Source organism: Muntiacus reevesi, chromosome 4 (assembly GCF_963930625.1).
Source record: "Muntiacus reevesi chromosome 4, mMunRee1.1, whole genome shotgun sequence".
NCBI classification, from domain to species: domain Eukaryota; kingdom Metazoa; phylum Chordata; class Mammalia; order Artiodactyla; family Cervidae; genus Muntiacus; species Muntiacus reevesi.
In genome coordinates this window covers 62,831,951-62,854,034 of record NC_089252.1, presented here as the reverse complement: position 1 = coordinate 62,854,034, position 22,084 = coordinate 62,831,951, and the positions used below count along the sequence as shown (strand labels likewise).

The 22,084-nt window shown below is 40.2% G+C and overlaps 1 protein-coding gene across 3 annotated transcripts in view; it reads right to left on the bottom strand.

Moving 5' to 3' along the window:
- Positions 1–22,084, bottom strand: part of CMC1 (C-X9-C motif containing 1) — a 76,717-nt gene that overhangs the window by 32,529 nt on the left and 22,104 nt on the right. Inside the window, exons 1-2 of one of the 3 annotated variants that reach the window (XM_065932903.1) lie at positions 13,493–14,797; positions 10,347–10,553 (exon numbers count right to left, since the gene is read on the bottom strand). In XM_065932903.1, coding sequence (XP_065788975.1) covers positions 10,347–10,506 — 160 coding nt within the window. In that variant the 5' untranslated portion in view covers positions 10,507–10,553; positions 13,493–14,797. Of the gene's footprint in view, positions 1–10,346; positions 10,554–13,492; positions 14,798–14,818; positions 14,921–19,323; positions 19,414–22,084 lie in introns of those variants that run through there. The other 2 variants (XM_065932905.1, XM_065932906.1) reach the window with 2 other exon arrangements.

Below are 22,084 nucleotides of genomic sequence, written 5' to 3'. Positions count from 1 at the left end.
GCGGGTGTGTCCTCACCTCTGAGCACGGGGAGCATCACTGGGTGAGGACCACTGCTTCATGCCAGAGCAACTGTCTTCCCTAAAACTGTAAGCTAATCACTCACATGCATCCTGTGAACTCAGGGATCTAAGACAACCACAAATCAGTCTCTGCTCATGGAGATTAGAGCCAACATTTGAAATCTGACAAACCAAAGATCGTGCTGATGGACACAGGAAAGACCGCCACGGAAGAGGAAGCTTGTGTGCCACGAGGGGAGGGATCTTCCTAACAGGAAAGGGGGAAAAGGGTAATTGTGTAATTTACAGGATAAACGGGGGTGAGAACGAAGACTGCAAAAGTATACTTGGATTTATCATGTCCTAAGAGGGGTTTACTAAGAATCTTTGAGCCTCTGGAAAAGAAGCGGAAGGCTTACCTACGTAATTGGGGGCTGAGCCTCCATGATGGAAGCAAAGGAAATTAAGATTCAGAAAATGTGACACATGAAAACTAAGGACAGCTACAACCACAGAGCAACCAAAACATACACAGTTAAAGCAAAAAACAGGAAAAGATGTCTAATACCATATATTCAGAGTTAAATTGGTGCTGTGTTTTTTGAGTCTGGTCATCACTAAAACCAGTGATGATGTAGAATCAAGGGGATGAAAAAACTCAATATAAACAGATCATGCACTTATGCATTTTGAATGTAAGGACTTGCATATGATATTCCAAAGCAGAACAAAACTATGGATGTTGATTACACACACACACACAAAGGCAGACTGGCAATGTGGCAATATGAACTTTCAGATTTTATGTAAGTAGAAGTCAATTGCTATTCAATAAAAGGATAAACTGTTTAGCTATTTAGCCATTCGTAGGCCACAGAAGGTTGTTCTTTAGCTCTGGGGACTTAAAAATGTTAGATGCTGAAATCTGATAAATGTGATGACTCGATTTCTCTAGAAAAGAGAACGAATAATACAAGTCTACGGACACCAGTAAGGAAGAAGAGACTACAGAAGCTGGTGCCGCAGTAACGCCCACCTCACACACACCACAGCAGATGCGCACGGGGTGGTCCAGGGGTGACCCCAGGCTCTGGCAAACACACACCGTGGCCACCTGAATGAAAAACAGCTTCCATCTGCAAAAGAATGAAGAAGGTCAAACTTCAGAAACTTGTCAACTTGTCTTGCATTCTGTGGCAGAATGTAGTCCTCTACTTTTCTTTGGATAAAGTCTCCTAGGAAGGGAGTGAGAAAGACAGTGGAAGGGGGGAGGAGCACTTTGGATGCTTCTGATTTCTAACTAGAACCCGAGTCTACACTTCTGCCTGAGGTGTTGAAGGTGCTACAAAGTCAGGCTCAGCTCGACTCCCAGTTTTGATCTACCAGCAGCCTCGCCAGGGCACCCTGCTCTCCCAAGGCCAGTGTCCTTACTGTTTCAGGGACACGCCAGGCCCTTCTCAGCTCCCTGCCTCAGTCCTGAGCCTGGGGCCTGAGGGGCCTTGCCAGCCGACCTGCCCCACCCAAGTCCGGAGCTGTGATTCCAGGGCTAGTGCCAGCCCACCACCCCTGTCTACAGCAGGACTCGTGGGCTTTTCCAAACGAATCCACGCTATTTCACTGTAAACTGTAATTGCAGGATTCTACCACACGTGTGCCTGGGCCGCCTCTCAGTCAGGCTAGAGGTCCTTCACACAACTCTCACTTCACTCTCTTCAGCACGTCTCACTATGCCGCCCAAGTGACAGGCACTCGACAAGTATTTAGTAAGATTGCTGTCAAAGTTCTTTAAATTAGGAGCAATATTTTCTTGAAGTTTAAAAAATTTCTGAAGTAGCAAATATCTGGTTATCGACTCAATCTTCTTTATCTCCCTCCAAAGAAAAATAATTCACAAATGTAACAGAAACCTAGAAAACTCCGAAAAATGACAAACTTTAAAAATCACCAATATTTCCAACACTTAGAAACAACTTCTGTTAACAAGTCTTCACAGCTGTCTCTATACCAATAGTCATAATTTTGGTTTAAACATTTATTTTCTAACTACCACCTCCCATACTTAACCTCTGTAAGGATAAAGACCAACCTGGTCTCAGTCATACTTACGTACACAGTGTTGTGCTTATTAGCACATGGTAAGGGCACAGAGTTTGAATGCAGAGCTCCAAAGAATAGCCAGGAGAGACAAGAAAGCCTTCCTCAGCGATCAATGCAAAGAAATGAGGAAAACAACAGAATGGGGAAGACTAGAGATCTCTTCAAGAAAATTAGAGATACCAAGGGAACATTTCATGCAAAGGTGGGTTCGAAAAAGGACAGAAATGGTATGGGCCTAACAGAAGCAGAAGATATTAAGAAGAGGTGGCAAGAATACACAGAAGAACTGTACAAAAAAGATCTTCATGACCCAGATAATCATGATGGTGTGATCACTCACCTAGAGTCAGACATCCTGGAATGTGAAGTCAAGTGGGCCTTAGGAAGCATCGCTATGCACAAAGCTAGTGGAGGTGATGGAATTCTATTTGAGCTATTTCAAATTCTGAAAGATCATGCTGTGGAAGTGCTGCACTCAATATGCCAGCAAATTTGGAAAATTCAACAGTGGCCACAGGACTGGAAAAGGTCAGTTTTCATTCCAATCCTAAAGAAAGGCAGTGCCAAAGAATGCTCAAACTACCTCACGATTGCACTCATCTCACACGCTAGTAGTAATGCTCAAAATTCTCCAAGCCAGGCTTCAGCAATACGTGAACCATGAACTTCCAGATGTTCAAGCTCGTTTTGGAAAAGGCAGAGGAACCAGAGATCTAATTGCCAACAGCCACTGGGTCATCAAAAAAGCAAGAGAGTTCCAGAAAAACATCTATATCTGCTTTATTGACTACGCCAAAGTCTTTGACTGTGTGGATCACAATAAACTGTGGAAAATTCTGAAAGACATGGGAATACCAGACCACCGACCCACCTTTTGAGAAACCTGTATGCAGGTCAGGAAGCAACAGTTACAACTGGACATGGAACAACAGACTGGTCCCAAATAGGAAAAGGAGTATGTCAAGACTGTATATTGTCACCTTGCTTGTTTAACTTATATGCAGAGTACATCATGAGAAACGCTGGGCTGGAGGAAGCACAAGCTGCAACCAAGATTGCTGGGAGAAATATCAATAACCTCAGATATGCAGATGACACCACCCTTATGGCAGAAAGTGAAGAGGAACTAAAGAGCCTCTTGATGAAAGTGAAAGAGGAGAGTGAAAAAGCTGGCTTAAAACTCAACATTCAGAAAACTACGATCATGGCATCTGGTCCCATCACTTCATGGCAAATTGATGGGCAAACAGTGGAAACAGGGTCAGGCTTTATTTTTGGGGGCTCCAAAATCATTGCAGATGGTGATTGCAGCCATGAAATTAAAAGACTCTTACTCCGTGGAAGGAAAGTTATGACCAACCTAGACAGCATATTAAAAAGCAGAGACATTACTTTGCCAACAAAGGTCCGTCTAGTCAAGGCTATGGTTTTTCCAATGGTCATGTATGGATGTGAGAGTTGGAATGTGAAAAAAGTTGAGTGCCGAAAAATTGATGCTTTTAAACTGTGGTGTTGTAGGAGACTCTCCAGTGCCCCTTGGACTGTAAGGAGATCCAACCAGTCCATCCTAAAGGAGATCAGTCCTGGGTGTTCATTGGAAGGACTGATGCTGAAGCTGAAACTCCAGTACTTTGGCCACATCATGCAAAGAGTTGACTCATTGGAAAAGACCCTGATGCTGGGAGGGATTGGGGACAGGAGGAGAAGGGGCCAACAGAGGATGAGATGGCTGGATGGCATCATCGACTCGATGGACGTGAGTTTGAGTAAACTTCGTGAGTTGGTGATGGACAGGGAGGCCTGGCGTGCTGCGATTCACGGGGTGGCAAAGAGTCGGACATGACTGAGCCACTGAACTGAACTGAACTGAAGGGCACAGAAGAATTTATGGAATCAGTTACTTTTGGCAAGGCCTTCCATAGTTTTAAAAATTTTATCTAATTAAACTAGGGATTGTACTTCCCAGGTGGCACAGAGGTAAAGAATCCACCTGTCAGTGCAGGAGATGCAGGTTCAATCCCTGGGTTGGGAAGATTCCCCTGGAGCAGGAAATGGCAACCCACTCCACTGTTCTTGCCCAGGATGATCCCACGGACAGAGGTCTAGTGGGCTATAGTCCATGGGGTCAGAGAGAGCTGGACACAATAGCATGAATGCACACAAACAAGGGATTAAGAAATTTTTTCAGCAAAGAAGTTTATGGTAAATATTTTAGGCTTTGTGAGCTGTATTTTCTCTGCTGCAACTACTCCAATCTACTACAGCAGCCTGAGGGGGCCACAGTAATACCTAAGAAAATGGGCATGGCTGTGCTCCAGTGAGAGAGACAGGCAGAGGGCAGGAGCTGACCACTGCAGACCAGAGACCCTTGATGAGAATCACTTAGTATGCCACTCTGTCATATTGAAAATGAATCATTATGATCGCAAGATCACAATGTGTATATCATCACTTCTGATAACATAATCTCTATAGCCAGTCAACTCTTGACGTCGAAGTTTTTGACAGAATTTTATATTACACCCAATGCTATGGCACATCTCTGATCAATGCCTTCACACACATGGAGAAGCCATATTTAGGGATCTCTGTTAATTTTTTAAAATATTTACCAACTCTTTTGCTGACATCATGCTGATCTATATTCTAAGACAGCAGTGTAGAAATTGCTTCTCCAAAGCCTCACTAACGTTATACTTCATATACATTTTCTTACCACATACTTCATGATGGGCATGATCATAGTTCCATATTTTTCTTGGTCGATGACATGTATATAATAGTGAAATAAATAAATCTTAAATACAGTACTCAACAAAAGCATACACCTCTGTACAATGCAAATCAAAGCACAAAACATTAAAATCACTCCAGAATGTTGCTTTAATGTCCCTTTCTAATCAGGACCTGTCCCCTAGCAGTTAAGTCTGTGTTATGAATTTGGAAGTCATATCAAGTTTTATCAGTTACATACTGGGTGTGGTTTGCAATTGACCCACTCAAAGTGAGAGCATATTTAATAATATCGTTAACAATATTTACTTTATTGAGCCCATCTTTGCATGAAATCTTCCCTTGGTATCTCTAATTTTCTTGACGAGATCGCTAGTCATTAGCATTCCATTGTTTTCCTCTATTTCTTTGCATTGATCACTGCATTGATCATTGAAGGCTTTCTTACCCTCTCCACTTGCTATTCTTTGGAACTCTGCATTCAAATGGGTATATCTTTTGCTATCTCCTTTGCCTTTAGCGTCTCTTCTTTACTCAGCTATTAGTATAAAGGACAGAATAAAGGACAAAAATGGTATAGACCTAACAGAAGCAGAAGATATGAAGAAAAGGTGGCAAAAATACACAGAAGAACTGTACAAAAAAGATCTTCACGACCCAATAATCACGATGGTGTGATCACTCACCTAGAGCCAGACATCCTGGAAAGCAAAGTCAAGTGGGCCTTAGGAAGAATCACTACAAACAAAGCTAGTGGAATTCCAGTTGAGCTATTTCAAATCATAAAAGATGATGCTGTGAAAGTGTTGCACTCAAAATGCCAGCAAATTTGGAAAATTCAACAGTGGCCACAAGGTCAGTTTTCATTCCAATCCCAAAGAAAGGCAATCCCAAAGAATGCTCTGCACAATTGCACTCATCTCACATGCTAGCAAAGTAATGATCAAAATTCTCCAAGAAAGGTTTCAACAGTATGTGAATCATGAACTTCCAGATGTTCAAGCTGGATTTAGAAAAGGTAGAGGAACCAGATATCAAATTGCCAACATCCACTGGGTCATCAAAAACGCAAGAGAGTTCCAGAAAAACATCTATTTCTGCATTATTGACTACACCAAAGCCTTTAACTGTGTGGATCACAACAAACTGTGGAAAATTCTCCAAGAGATGGGAATACCAAACCACCTTACCTGCCCCCTGAGAAATCTGTATGCAGGCCAAGAAGCAACAGTTAGAACTGGACATGGAACAACAGAATGGTTCCTAACTGGGAAAAGAGTATGTCAAGGCTGTATATTGTCACCCTGCTTATTTAACTTATATGCAGGGTACATCATGCTAAATGCTAGGCTGGATGAAGCACAAGCTGGATTCAAGATCGCTAGGAGAAATAACAATAATCTCATATATATGCAGATGACACCACCCTTATGGCAGAAAGCAAAGAAGAAGTAAAGAGCCTCTTGATGAAAGTGAAAGAGGAGAGTGAAAAAGTTGGCTTAAAGCTCAACATTCAGAAAACTAAGATCATGGCATCTGGTCCCATCACTTCATGGCAAATAGATGGGGAAACAGTGGAAACAGTGTCAGGCTTTATTTTGGGGGGCTTCAAAAATCACTGTAGATGGTTACTGGAGTCATGAAATTAAAAGACGCTTACTCCTTGGAAGGAAAGTTATGACCAACCTAGATAGCATATTAAACAGCAGAGACATTACTTTGTCAACAAAGGTCCGTCTAGTCAAAGGTACAGTTTTTCCTGCAGTCATGTATGGATGTGAGAGTTGGACTATTAAGACAGACGAGTGCCAAAAAATTGATGCTTTTGAACTGTGGTGTTGGAGAAGACTCTTGAGAGTCCCTTGGACTGCAAGGAGATCCAACCAGTCCATCCTAAAGGAGATCAGTCCTGGGTGTTCATTGGAAGGACTGATGTTGAAGCTGAAACTCCAATACTTTGGCCACCTGATGCAAAGAACTAACTCATTGGAAAAGACCCTGTTGTTGGGAAAGACTGAAGGTTGGAGGAGAAGGGGCCGACAGAGGATGAGATGGTTGGATGGCATCACTGACTCAATGGACATGAGTTTGAGTTAGTTCTGGGAGTTGGTGATGGACAGGGAGGCCTGGCGCGCTGCAGTCCTTAGAGTCGCAAAGAGTCAGACACAACTGAGTGACTGAACTGAATATGTACTTTATCGGAAATTTATACGTGATTTATTGGAAAGAAATTTTGTGTCCTTTGCTCATTTCTTAAACTGGCTATTCAACCATCATTTAGATTAGTGGGACTTGTTCCAGAACACTATACAAACGTTGCCTGTTCTAGAACACAGTATTTTTAAAGAGTGTGTACTCTTGTACTTACATTCCATTCAGAATGACAGTTTGAGATTCGTCTATGCTACTGTGCATGACACCAGTATGCTCCATCTTACTGTTGAACAGTACCCACTGCATAAGTACTCCAGAGCCTCCCCTTTCTCCTTCTGAGAGTTACCTGGGTTTTTTCAGTTTGGGGCTATCTGAATGAGCTACTGGATGTATTAACTGTATGGGGATGAAACGTGTTTCATTTTTCCTGGGTAGCATTGCTGGGTCAGGGGCAGGTCTATGTTTATTGAATGCTGTCAGTGTTTTCACTGTAGTCATTCTGGTAAGTAGGCAGTTCCTATTACTTAAAGGTTATCATTCTTATGTTCCTACAGGTCCCTGAGATTCTGCTCATCATTTTTAATCTTTTTTCTCTGTTCTTAAGATTGAATATATTACTCAGCTGTTAAAAAGAAATGAGATGGATGAAACTGGACACCATGGAATATTACTCAGCCGTTAAAAAGACTGAATATATCCACTGGTCTATTGCTATATTCATCACTCCTGCCATTTTTATTCTACAGTTTTCTATACCAGATATTTCAGTTCTATAATTTTGATTTGGGTCTTTTTTGTTTCAGATTCTGTTAAGATTTTCTTTTTATTCATTGCAACCATACTCTCCGTCACATTCTTAAACAATTACAACAGCTGAGGTAATATCCCTGTCTGCCAACTCCAACATTTTAGCAATCCTAAAGTTAGCCTCTGCTGATTTCTTTTAAGAACCCGTCATATTTTCCTGTCTCTGTGTATACTGAATAATTTCACATTGATCATGAATACTGTGAATGATATCATGTAAAAAGTTTGGATCCTGTTCTGTCTGTCTCAAGATTCTTTTTTTCCTTTTTCCTTTAAACAATCAATTTTCTTCACAGAACTCAAACTGCAGAAGCCTATCTCCCCAACAATGTACAGTGAGCAGAGTCTGAATTTTGGTTCAGATCTTTCAGCCTTCACTGAGCTGCTTGGAATGTGCCCCACACGAAGTTCAGGACTGAGCAGAGCTCGTGCACAGAGCATGAAGCTCCTCTTTCCCGGCTCGATCCTTGGGGTTTATGCTCGCCCCTTCTCCTCCACGTACAAACACAAACTTTCCAGGGCTTGCAGTTATACCAAACTCTGTGTTTGGTTCTTCAAACCAGTAAGACCAACGTGTTTTTGTTTTGGTATGTCTCGGCCTCCCCTCAGTCAAACATCAATGTTTGACTCCCCTTTGAATTCCATCTGTTCCTATTTACCCTCCAAGGCCTTCAGGTGGTTCTCTTTAAATTTTGTTCCTAGTTTATATTGTTTTCTACAGAAGGATGTGTGTGATAGATCTTATTAGGCCAGGTCAGAAGCAGAAAGTCTCCATTAAGAATTTTTAAATCATATCAAGTTCACAGATTACATACTGGGTGTGGTTTTCAATTAACCCACTGAAAGTGAGAATATATTTAATAATATGTACTTTATCAGAAATGTATATTTATCAGAAAGAAACTTTGTGTCCTTTGCTCTGGTTTTTTTTTTAAACTGGATATTCACTGATTCTTCATGGACAGTACATCTTTATATACTAAGGATATCAAATATTTGTCACATGTTAGAAATATTTTCCTAGTTTATGATCTTTCTATATATGTTTATAGAACATCCGGAAAATTTTACTGTTTATATATTTATAGCTTTACTGTATTATAAAATATACAGTGAGCTTTCATAGGTTTATTTTTTAAGAAATATATGTTCATTATGGAGAACAACCTATGAAAATTTAAAAATCACCCATAATCCACCCTCTTCCTCCCATACTCCTTCATGGGTTGTTTTTAAAAGTTGGGTGTATGTGTGTCCAGTTATTTGGAATTATAGGGCCCAGAAATCCCATTACTAAGTATATAAATAATAGAAATACATGCACACAGGTACCAAAGAACATGAATAAAAATGTTTATAGCAGAATTATTTGCATAAAACCAAGAATGACCTAAATCTCTATCCCAGTAGAATGGAGGAACACCACATTCACATCATGGCACCACGTGACATGAAAATGAAGGACTGTTACTACATGCAAGAACACGGGTGAACCTCACAAAGTTTAGTAAAAGAAGTGAGGCACAAAAGAACACATACCATACGACTCCATTTAAATTAAAACACATGCAAACTAATCTGTACAGTCCTCAGTCAAAACAGTGGCTCCCTTCTGGGAAGAGGAAAAGGACAGTGACTGGGAGGGAACACAGAGAAAGTAGCTTCTGGTCATTTCTGTCTCTTGACTTCAACAGTGGTGACACAGGCATGTTTGCTACATCGTAATTCATCAAGCTACACACTTACAATTTGCACACACAGGGCATAAGTTTATTTCAAGAAAGTAATGTAAAAACATAATGCTTTGGAGAATATGAAAAAAACTACACACAGGAAAAGAAATAACTTACGATCCACCTTCTTCCTTCCCACGTTTCCAGATACTTATTAAGCTTTGAATGTTTTTTTCTATATGCATCTATCATTTTGTTATAATTAGGCTTAAATTATGTACACAATTTTACATCATGCTTTTTTAAAGTTCACATGATAAATAAACATGTTCAGATTTGCTAACAATCCTTCCTAAAATCAACCATTAATTAGCACATAATATTTTGAGTGTATTTTTCATCAGATTACTAAGGTAATGAAAATCAGGAAGACTTTCAATTTTAGTCAAAACTAAACATCAAAAAAGTAGATACTATTAATTATAAGTTATAAAAATAAAACATTTAAGTTCAATACATAATCCAAATTACTACATCATGTGAGTATGACCGCATTTTTAACGAGTAAACAAATGGTCTATAGGTAACATATGTAGGGCTACACCCCCCAAAAAGAGTGCTACGGAAAACAGCATTGGAAGTGTACAAAATGAAGTGAATAATAAAAATTACTTGTGCTATTGGAAGAAAATAACTTTTCGATCTAGGTGAAGTCTGAGATAAATAGTATACGCATAGCAAACACGAACCAGAATTAAAAAGCAATAACTGCAAATAAACTTAGCATGTAGGCTGAAAGGACAAGTACTAGACAAAGTGTATCATCGCCTAAAAACCCACCACTCCCGGCAGACACCGCACCACCACGCTGGGCACACTTACAAACTACTAGAATCAGCACAGAGGCACCATAATCGCCACCCTTGGCAACATGCCACGTGACACAGATGGCTAATTCGGCTTCTTCACTGGAGGGTGAGTCCAGGTACCCAGCACCAGTACCACAGCCAGCAGCACTACCGAGTGTGCTGAATAAACACATCAGCGTAGCCACGATTTCCTCTGGAAGGAAAGTGCTCCAGGTGGCATCTTAGAACCAAGGAATAAAAGTGTCAGTTTTTATCACTAAGTCAACACCATGTGTCAAACCATACTAAAAGAACTTACACAAAAACGTTAGAAACATACCAGACCCACCACAACTGGGTAAATATTCATTTCCCTTGAAAAGAGTGATGAATTTTCACCCCTGTCTAATGTAGTGGCTTCAAACTTAGATGTCTACCAGACACCTCAGAGTTCACGTGTCCAAACTCCCAGTCTATCAATCGTCAGAAACTAAAATAAAATCATAAAACTTCTCAACATGCAGGTTTCCCATCTCTGTTAACCACAGGTCCATGCGTTACGTGTTCTCTCACAACCTGTCTCCACATACACCCCAGGTCTGCTCACTGGCACCACCCTCTGCTCCACCACCTTGTCAGCGGGACCATCACACGCACATCCCTCAGCCCCGCTTAGCGCCCGCCCTGACCCACCTACTCCAAATGCAGCAGGGAGGGGCGCAGCGCTTCGTACATCAGACCCATCTCCCCCCACTGCTCTAAGTCATCACGTCCCTCACTTGGCTCCTCAGTGCCTGATTCTGCACTCGTCCCCCTCCTGAACTCTCACTTCCCACCCTAACCACAAGGACCTCTCTAGCGCCCCTCCAACACGCCAGCCACACCCACGGCATCTCCTCTTCCCATGCGCCACTCCTCTGTTCACACCGCTCCTCCCAGAGATGTCTGTGTGTCTCACCTTTTCACCTCCTACGAGAATTCTGTCCAAATGTCACCTTCTTGGTGCGACCTACACTGACCACCTACTAAAAACTGCAGCCCCGTCTAACATCGGCATCCTCACTGCTCTGACCCAACTTCGTTACTCTCTAGATCGCTTAGATTTTCACAATAACTTATGGTATTCACCACCTTCCTTCACTGAAATCTAAGAATTATAAGGGCAAATATTTTTGTCTGTTTTACTGTCTATTCATATAAATGGTGAGGAGCACGTCGGAAATACTCAGTAAATACTTTTGAATGACTATGTTCCATATAACCCCAAAGGTCCATGCAAGTGCTTAAGCGAATCTGAAAATTCTGTTTTGCTTTGTAAAAATATATCTTAGTCATGTAAAAGTTGACAAACACTAAAATATATGCAAATAGTACATAACACTTTGGAGACAACCAATATATTAAAATATGATGCCAGATAAACTTGTTTCTGAGCCTCAGAACAAAACTTCTATTATATCTACTGAACAATTCTCTGAGTAAATTATAAGAAATCATTTCTATTTAGAACTTCTTCTGTGACTTAGGATTTACTCTACACTTGCACCCCCCAAAAGAGTAAACCACAAAAATGAACTGGGAAAGACCCACTAGGCTACAACTGTGCTCCATAACATCTGAGTTCAGGTTTGCTTCATGGAAACACCACAACACTGTTTCCACATACTGACAACTTAAATGAAATCAATAACTTGTCATAAAACCAAAAAAATACTGTTTATCTCTTTTATATATTATCAGTTTAGTTCAGTTCAATCACTCAGTTGTGTCCAACTCTTTGCAACCCCATGAACTGCAGCATGCCAGGCTTCCCTGTCCATCACCAACTCCCAGAGCTTACTCAAACCCATGTTCATCGAGTCGGTGACGCCATCCAACCATCTCATCCTCTGTCGTCCCCTTTTCCTCTGCCTTCAATCTTTCCCAGCACCAGTGTCTTTTCAAATAAGCCAGCTCTGTGCATCAGGTGGCCAAAGGATTGGCGTTGCAGCTTCAGCATCAATCCTTCCAATGAATATTCAGGACAGATTTCCTTTAGGATGGGCTGCAAATTCTAGACCATCCCCCAAAAAACTGTTTATGCTTTAAATAGTTCTACATCTATCAACTTAACATATTCCAGAGTTTATACAAGCCAAATTTCCCCTTATTTATCTTTACACGGACATATAAGATTCTTATGAGAATGTATCTAGCCAAAATATAACTGGCTGTGAATATTAGTCTGTGATTATCTGGAAAGAATCGCAATCACAACTCAAAATCATCAGGTAGCTTCAATGAAGTATGATCTCATATTCAGATTTTATAAACAAGGCATGGAACTGTTTAAAGAACACAGTTAAGTTTGGATTAACTGCACTTAAGATGTCAGGATTTAAGTCTATTATGGCAAAATATTTGAAAGTTGAACAGCTAAGAAATCTAGGAAAATAACACAAACTTGTTAATGAAGTACTGATAGAAATAGCTATAACTCATATTTTATATTATTTACTCATTTTAACAATATTTCTAAGTTCCAAGCAATGAAATTTTTTGGCTTTGTGTTCAAAATGTAGACTTCTCACTCTTAAGCCTTCGGAGATAAGTTGCATAAATCAGTTGTTGAAATACTAAATTCAGCACTTCCCTGGCGATCCAGTGATTAAGCATCTTCTCCCCTTCCACTGAGCAGGTGCAGGTGTGATCCCTGGTAGGGAAACTAATATCCTACACATTGCAGGGTGCAGCCAAAAGAAAAAGAAAAAAATACTAAATTCATCTGCCCTAACAATATTCCCTGCTAATTGAGTCATTTAAAGATTTAGCTTAACTCCTAAAACAAATACACTACAGCTTTCTTTGTGAAATAAGAACTGGCCATTTTATTCAAGAGTACTGATGTCCAAGTTTAAACAATTTCATTATAAAATTGCTGTTATTCAGAAACAAGACCATCATAAGTCAAGACAATCATGAGTCCTACAACAGAAGTGTGAATCAATGAGTGTGACCAAGAACCGCTAAGTCAATGAGTCATGACCATCAAACACTCTGCTCAGTGTTTTAAAAATCATTCAGCTGGATTTGTGACTGACAGAGGTCTACTACCCAGGATTCCACTGGCATGACACCAAGCCCAATAGGCATACACAATAACTTTAATTAAACAAAATTATTTAAGTATTAGAAAGTTACTAAACACAGGAACTTCTCTGGTGGCCCAGTGGTTACGACTCCACTTCCACAGCAGGGGGTGCAGTTTCCATCCATGGTTGGGAAACCAAGATCCTGTATGCCACGTGGTATGACCAAAGAAATAATAATAATGCAGTTATTAGACATAATGACTTTTGCTGTGTCCATGTGCAAGAAAGAGTTGCCATGGCAGGCCTGACACTGCACTCCTTAGAAAGAAGTGCTTCCAAGGCTGACCCTTCTCTGTGTCAGACCTGGATCTGGGGAGAACTCTCACTATTCCCTAACTGGCAGAGCCGCTCCCGGCACCTCAACCATCCGGGTAAACCATGTGGCTTGTGCTCCACACCTGCTTTCTTCTGGGAGTCTGAAATTTCGGTACATGCTATGCAGAAGCTGCCACATCACCAACTCCCTGAGCCGCTGGTGAGCCTCCCCAGAGGCAGCATGTCACATGTCCCCCCAGTTTGGCCACAGACGAGCTAAGCTCAACTTGCCCGACTCTACTGAGTAAGAGCTGGAGGAAGCGAGCCTGGCTTCCTCTAACCTTCATCCCAGGAGCCTCTTCCCTGGGCTGGTTCTGCTCCGACAAATCTTAGCCGTGAGCATGACTGCACGCTCATGACAGTGAGTCTTCGTCGGAAAGCACTAAGCCCAGGGTGGCCTCGGGAACTGACGTCGTCCAGGGAAGGTCCAAAGTGAGGACTCATGCCTTAGATCTCCTTATGCTTCTCAGACTACACAACACACTCTTACACATAACAGATATTCATCAGATTGGATGATCTTGTATCTCATCCTCCTAACAGATCCAAACCAGTCTAAAGATGTGTTGCATCTCCATTTCAGTGTGAGTTAACGTTGGTACTAATTATATGGCAAAAACATTATGTGATAATACAGGTACAATTCAAACAACCAGTAGGAAATTTGGGGCAGGTTCAAGTAACAGAGTTGGAAAGACTGATTACTTTGACCATTTATAGTCTGTAGCCCTCCGATCAGTTTTAATGATGCCTTGATAGTTCTCTGCCTGCAAAGACCCTGAAGAATATCCTAAGCATTCTTAATTTGAAGTTCCTCTTTTGTTAATTCATCTACCTTTGGAATTTAGTAAAACGCAACATATCTCAGTTGTATGTGACTGATAAAGAGGACAGGCATTTTTATTAAGATTCTGTTATTTCACAACAGTTCTGTGATGTGTCAAATAAACAATCCATGCCCTTAAACTTCTTACAATTCCTTTAGAACCAACGCTACCTATTGGCCAAAGGATAAAAAGACAGCCACAAAAACACTGATTCAAAGGAAACACTGAAATACCGTAAAAGGTGCAAAGGATGAAAAGAGTCAGAGAGCAGGAGAACATATCCAAGCTAAAGAAAGTTCCAGGCCACCGCTGATATCCAAGTCCTTTACTGGTCTTGATCTGTCAGAGCAAAAACAAAAAACGGTTCTTGCTTTCTGGGTGGCGCTAGTGGTAAAGAACCCGCCTGCCAATGCAGGAGACTAAGAGACACAGGTTTGACCCCTGGGTGGGGAAGATTCCCTGGAGGAAGGCATGGCTACCCACTCCAGTATTCTTGCCTGGAGAATTCCATGGACAGAGGAGCCTGGTGGGCTACAGTCCACAAAATCATGAAGAGTCAGACAAAACTGAAGCAACTCAGCACACGCATGCACTATTTTTAAGGCAAACTTCTTTAGTCAACAGAGACATTATTATAAAACGCTAATTATGCATTTCAAAAAAGCAAAGAAATACAATGAATTTTTACAAAACACAGCAATTCAGTGACTCTTCCTCTTATGAAGGATCTATTAAAAAATATATAATAGAATGCATACTTTACCAATATATATGACAAATAATATTCTTAAAAATATTACTAACATAGAAAATATAGATCATTAAGTCAGTGAAGAGTAAAGCGTGTAGAAAAAGTCACACAGTAAAAAGTAACCCCCAGAGGTCATCAAACCATCCCCCTGAGACAGCAGAAGCTGGTAGGTCGCAGACTCAAGCAGCAGCAGTGTCTCCACCACCGCACTTGGTGGAAGCGGATTGCTGTTCTGGCCTTTGGGAGGTGGGGACATAGTGGGGAGAAAGGCAGAGACCAGCCATCCAAGAGTTTTCCTTCTGTTCATCCCCAGTACACTCAGCCCTCATCATTACTTTGTTCATTTATTTTAGTGGTTCTATTCAGTGCTACTCACACCACTGGCAAAGAAGAACATTATAAAGCTGAGTTTTCTATTTAAATGAACTGTGCAAATGCCTTTCTTTTGATGTATGCTCTACCAACAGTCTATCATCTTGTGAAAGTTTATGTAATAGTAAGACTGGGATTCTCAATTCTGTATTTAATCACCAAGCCAAGCCATCTTTACTCATCAAATCAAAACTAAGTTCTAAGGGAAAAGGTGATGCGCGCATTCTTTTTCTCTTCAAAAAGAAACAAAGAAGTATATCTATTTCACAAAGACAAAGATTCTCAGGTTGACCCCCGTTTAATACAAACACTGCTTAATTGTTACCATGAAGCTGAGATTTTCTTGTTTCAGGTTATAATTTTCATTATATGGCAATGGTGAAGTTACCATGACATTATAAATAATGAACTGCAGAATTAGAATCATGCAATTATAGGTAAAAGTCAAATTTTAGAAGCAATAGGGGATGTAACCATGGAACATTCTAAACATTATCCACTACTTAAGACAAATTTTAATTGTGTTTAAACAGAAGGTGAAGTGTGCAACAACGACTGAAGCTGTGTAGAGTAAAACCCAGTTGTGCAGAGACAGATAATGACGGGATCGGGAAAGCTGGTTAAAACTTATAATGAAGAGAGAACTAGTAAGAATATAGCAACCTGGCTGAAATTGATATTCATTAGGGTGCTCTTCACATCAATAGGAGCATTTGGACCCTGTGGTCTTTATCAGTGTCCCAGCTGGTAATGGTTGAAGGTTAATGCCTTACCCCATTCTGTTCCATTTTCTATCCTAATTAGCCCTGCAAATCTATAGCTGTGAGCACCAAGTGTCTGTGTTCAAAAGAAACTAATTAATGCTGGCAAATTAGATCAAGTCCAAAGATCCAACAGCCAAACTCTTAGTTAAATGCTCCTTGTTAATAGGAAACGTAGCTGTCAATAACTGCTGTTGCTGACTATAATGAGGCATCTCTTTTTTTTCATTGAAAGTGATTTCATTTCTCTTTGTCACTGGAAAAGCTGTTCCATTCCCTTCACAAACCTAAGTTGCTGGCAGCCTGACCCAATTCTTATGATCAGCCGGGTTGAAATGACATAGGGAAAAAAAAAAAATCAAGCAGAAAAGCTTTCTGACATAATCTGTTTTAGGCATTTAAAAGAAAGTCAGATCATTTATTAGAATTCCTATATCTTTATCTGAGAACTATACAATTAGGATGCATAATGCTTTTAAATAGAATCCTATAATTATGTAATAAAGCAAAGGCTATAAACAGTAAATAAACCACAATGGAAGTCTCCTGATTCTACATCATGCCTTTTTGTTCAGTTTAAATGGAGTTGTTCTACTCCTGCCTGAGCAACGCCAGTGTACGCGCTCTCCTAATTCACCTGGTTAAACAGCAAGATCATTCTCTATAAAATAATCAATTTTAGATTCTAAAATACCGTTGTGAACCATATGGCCTAAAAGAAAAAAAAATCAATATATGATTATAAAAGTCCAAACACTCAAAGATCATTTGTTATAACATGTGCTATTGGGGATAAATGCATTGAAATAGCTCAAATGAACCTCAAATTTCAAGGTGCTTTCAATCTTCAAAGGATTTTAAGTATATTAAATAAAAAAAGAAAGAAAACCTTAACATTAACACTGTAAGCAACTTAAGTTTTGATAAAGAAGCAAAATTAAATATTTTTTCTGTACCATTACAAAGTAGTAGGTTGGTAACACAAATAAACCTTTTAAAGTATATTCTAGTTCTTTCATTTCAAAGGACAAAAACAAAGCTTCATTTGTCCAAGAGCAAAGCAAAGGTAGTTCTGAAACCCAAACTCGACCATTTTGCGTTTTCATCTGAATCATGAGAGTAAACAGTCTGTAACTGAGTTGGCTAGCTTTCACTCTAAGTATCAGAATAACATGTTAGAAAAGAGAATAAAGTGAAAGTCACTCAGTGTGTCTGATTCTTTGCAACCCTATGAAGTGGGACCTGCCAGGCTCCTCTGTCCATGGGATTCTCCAGGCAAGCATACTCCAGGGGATCTTCCTGACCCAGGGATCAAACCGGGGTCTCCTGTGTTGCAAGCAAATTCTTTCACCAGCTGAATACCAGGGCAGACCCACAAAACAGAGTAAGTACAACTAATGTTTATAATTTTGAACCAATACATCAGTAAAAAGTAAGTAATCTTCCTGGTAGTGAAAAGTTAACCCTACAATTTTATTATCCATTTTTAAGTTTTCTCCTCCATCACCAGAATCAGGAGCTGTGAGGTGGATGGAAGATTACTTCTTGAGACCATGAGCATGTTCCATGGTGTGTACTGAATCCCACGGCAGGTGCCAACGGAGCAACTTCTCCTGACATCTGGGCGGGGGTGGGGGGGGGGGGGAAAGGTGCTCCAATCAGACAGCTAATTCATAATGAAAGCAAGAACATCAAAGGATACTGATAAATTGCTGATAATTTATTAATAAGCTTGTTTACGGATGGATTTAATTCAAACCTAATTTATAGATAGATTTTAAATGGGAATAGCTCATAATGGGTCATTTAAGAAAAAGAGATGATCATCACACAGTGCTGATTCTGAGGAACTACTCTTTTATTGTCTTTATCCATCAGTCCCAGAGGTTATTCTCTAAGGAGACAGCATGTGACGGACAAGAATGTGCCTGACACCCAAATGCTCCTGACATAGTCCCAGAACTACAGCTGATACAACTGCTGAGAAACATGGAGGGAACTGCAGTCGGTCAGCCCCGCCTGGCCTAACTATGGTCCCTCAGCAGAGGCCCAAGGAGAGGGAAAAGGGGAGCCGGGGCAAGCCCATGCCTGCGACACTTTGCCACTGCCTCTCCGACACGGCCACTCCAAGAGGCAGACCGTTACTGCAAGACATTTCTACAGGAACACTGCCGTGGCTTTCCTAACTACCCATCACTTAAGGCCTCATTTTCCACCTTCCATGCCTTCGTTTACATTTTTCACTATAATGTTACATATTAATCAACAGTGTATCTCTAGATTTATAGAATACAGGAATACTTCATGTGAAAAAATATTTTCCAAAGAACACAGGCACATGTGGGTGCCCAGTACATGCATTTACATCAATACCTTCCACTTAAAATTGTAAAGTATAGAAAAATTTTTAAAAATCAGACTCACTGTATTTATTACTGCAATTCCATTCATAATTCAATAATAGCAATGATGCTAAAGAAATCTTAGAATTTATTCCTATATTAAGATGTTGACAGAGGAGAAATAGGTATACATTACATTTGACATTTCTTCTTTCCCTATCAAAATCACCAGAATAACTTGTTTCTCCAAAATACAGATGCAAGTTTTTTCTCTATAACTGTACATCTGGGGGAGAAAATGTTCTTTACTGGGAATTTGGGAGAATATTTTTAAATTGTAAATGAACACGGCTTGTAAGTTCTGAAAGCTGAAATACTGGTATCTTAGTGAAGGGGTGAGAACCAATTCATACATATTAATTCACTGACTACTTCATTCTGAGGCTAAGGATTAAATTCAGATCATACTATAAAAAACGTATTTGATCTTTATATGAATATTTGAATCTTACCTTGAACTTGTTCAGAACATCTCTCTCGGGCCTTTTCTCTCATTATTTTAGGGATCAAAACATCTTTTTCGACGTGTCTGAGATGCTGCTCTGAAAAAAAAAAAATCTTCATTTAATAAAGTCTCAAGTAAACCACCTGTTTAGGTTAAAAATAAGCACTCTGGTTTACTTAAAATAAAAGCCTATGCAAATATATTAAAAAGTAACTCTTCTATAACCTCATGAAGCTGTCATTAAGTCACTGAAAATTATTGAACATTGTTTTAAATACAACAGAAAAAAACATGAGGGGTATAGGTAACACCTTCCCAAAACTTTCAGCAAACTACGTTTTAACACTTTTATTTGGTGACATATTCCATGTAGTCTTGACAAAATTAAAGTCATAGACTAAAGTGTTATCATTTTTTAATTCATATAATCCATAAGAAGAGAATTTTTATCAATACTGAGACCCAAGGGTAGATGAAGAGATCCAAGATAAGAGACATACATAAGTAGTTTTTCCACCTAACAATGAGTAGCTTAAGAAAGAGCTGGCAGAAGAAGAAAAGTGGAACTACCTTTGCAAAGAAAAACGAAGCACATGAGGTCTGCGTGTCTCAAACACAACTACCATAGTCTGACGAACTCGGAGGCCTGGGCTCCTGCTCCAGACTCCCCCCAGCATGCTCCTCAAATTCCCAGAGAGCCCTAAAACCCAAAAGGATTCTCCCAGAATCCAAATGATCAGAAATTCCGAAAGGCAAAAGGTGGATGGGATCAGATTAAAGGAGGCCATCTTATCCCCAGAGTTTTTTCCCAGGAAAAAACTGATGCCAAAAGCGGGAAGCAAGCCCCACACTCTGAAGCAACAGAAACGGAGAGAAGGAGATTTCCCTAGAGGAAGCCAAAGCATCAGTGGTTAAAATAACCACAGCAGGAGCCAAAGTAGGTCACTCTTCTGCTGCCTTCAGACCATGGGCAAAATAAGTAAATACAGGCACTTATCTCCAAAAGATGAGCAAGTTTCTCAGTATGTAGCTAGTGACACTTAAGACCAGGAACTCCTAAACTTTTCCTGGTCCCCAGCATCCTCTGGATGTAGCTATGAAGTGATACAGTATTTGCAGCTAGGGTAAGGGGGCATCGTCTCAAAAAGCAAATAAAACCAGCAATAACCAAACAGCCAAGAATCACCCAAATTTGATAAGGACAACACAGTGAAAGGGAGAAGCCCACTGCAACGAATCAAGAAGTAAACAACTCTTAAGACAGTTAAAGAGTACAGAAAATAAGACTTTCAAATAAATAAAATCAATGTACTGAGGCAAATAAAAAGATATGAGCCCCCAGATAGAAACAAATCATAGATCACCTAACTGATGAAAGTCTGAAGCTCAAAAATCCTAAAAGCTTCAAAAGGGAAAAACACATCACCACACACACAGAGAAACAAGAACCAGATTTACATCATGTTTCACGGGCAAGATGTGGATGCAAGAAAAGGTGAAATAACTTCAAGGCTCTGAGAAGGAATTACTTTATATCCAAGAATTACAGAGTCAGTCAAGAGTGAAATTAAAAATATTCTCAGTGACTTCCCTGGTGGTCCAGTGGTTAAGACTTTGCCTTTCAATGTGAAAGGTGAGAGCTCCATCTCTGGTTGGGGAGCTAAGATCCTACACGCTCTGTGACTCAAAAACCAAAACAAGAAACAGAAGCAATACTGTACAAATTCAAAACAGACTTTAAAAGTGGGAGGAAAATATATATTTTCGGATGTGTAGGAACTGAAAAGTTTATCTCTTTCAACCTCACTGAAAAAGAAATGATCTTATAACAGTGAGACAAGCCAAGCTACTGATCCAACGTGAACACAGAACAAACACCCTTCTGCGTGCACACGGAGCCCAGAGAGGAGCTCAGGCAGGTGGCGCAGAACTGACTCTTCTCCACTTCTGTGTCTGGGAGACACCAGCCACAGGCCTTGACTTCAAACCCCACAGAAGCTGAGACTGGAGGGTTTACTCCAAGACTTCTTTCTTCACATATGTCTTGACATGTGGGCTGGGAAGACTGAGGGCAGGTTCAATGAGGAAGAGAAACCAAATCACCTCCAGAGCGCACAGCAGGGAGGTGATGAGCAGAAGCAAGCAGCCCAAGATAACTGATAACCAAGGGAAAGGAGAGCAGCCTTCTCTCTGAGCCCGTCAGGGGAGCCATCAGCTGCATTTCTGCTACCTTCTGTGGATTTCAAGTCACTGGGCTCAGCTCAGCCCATACCCCAGTGGACAGAGGGCTACATCACACACAGCTTGACAGATGGAAGATACTGTTGTAACCTTCTTGGTAAAACAAAATTTGCCCCAAGAAGTAACACAGAACATATTTTGATCAAAAGAAAAGAATCCGTGATGTACAAAAGTGAAATATATAAAGCATATTAGAAAACACACATTTAAATTTACATGTTAAAACCGTAACAACAACTAACTTGACCCAAGTAACATTTACAGAATACTCCACTCAATAACAGCTGAATATTTAGCAAGGTAAAATACAGAATGGACTATGAAACAAATCTTAATAAGTGTAAGAGAACTCAAATCACACAAAGTACGTGTCCTGACACCAGTGTAATTAAAGTAGAAATCAGTAACAGAAAGATCTCTTGAAAATCTCCAAGCATCTGGAAAGTAAGTAACACACTTCTAAATAATCCATGGGTCTAAGCAGAAATGAAAAGGGAAACTAGAAAGTTTTTGTAAATGAAAGAAAA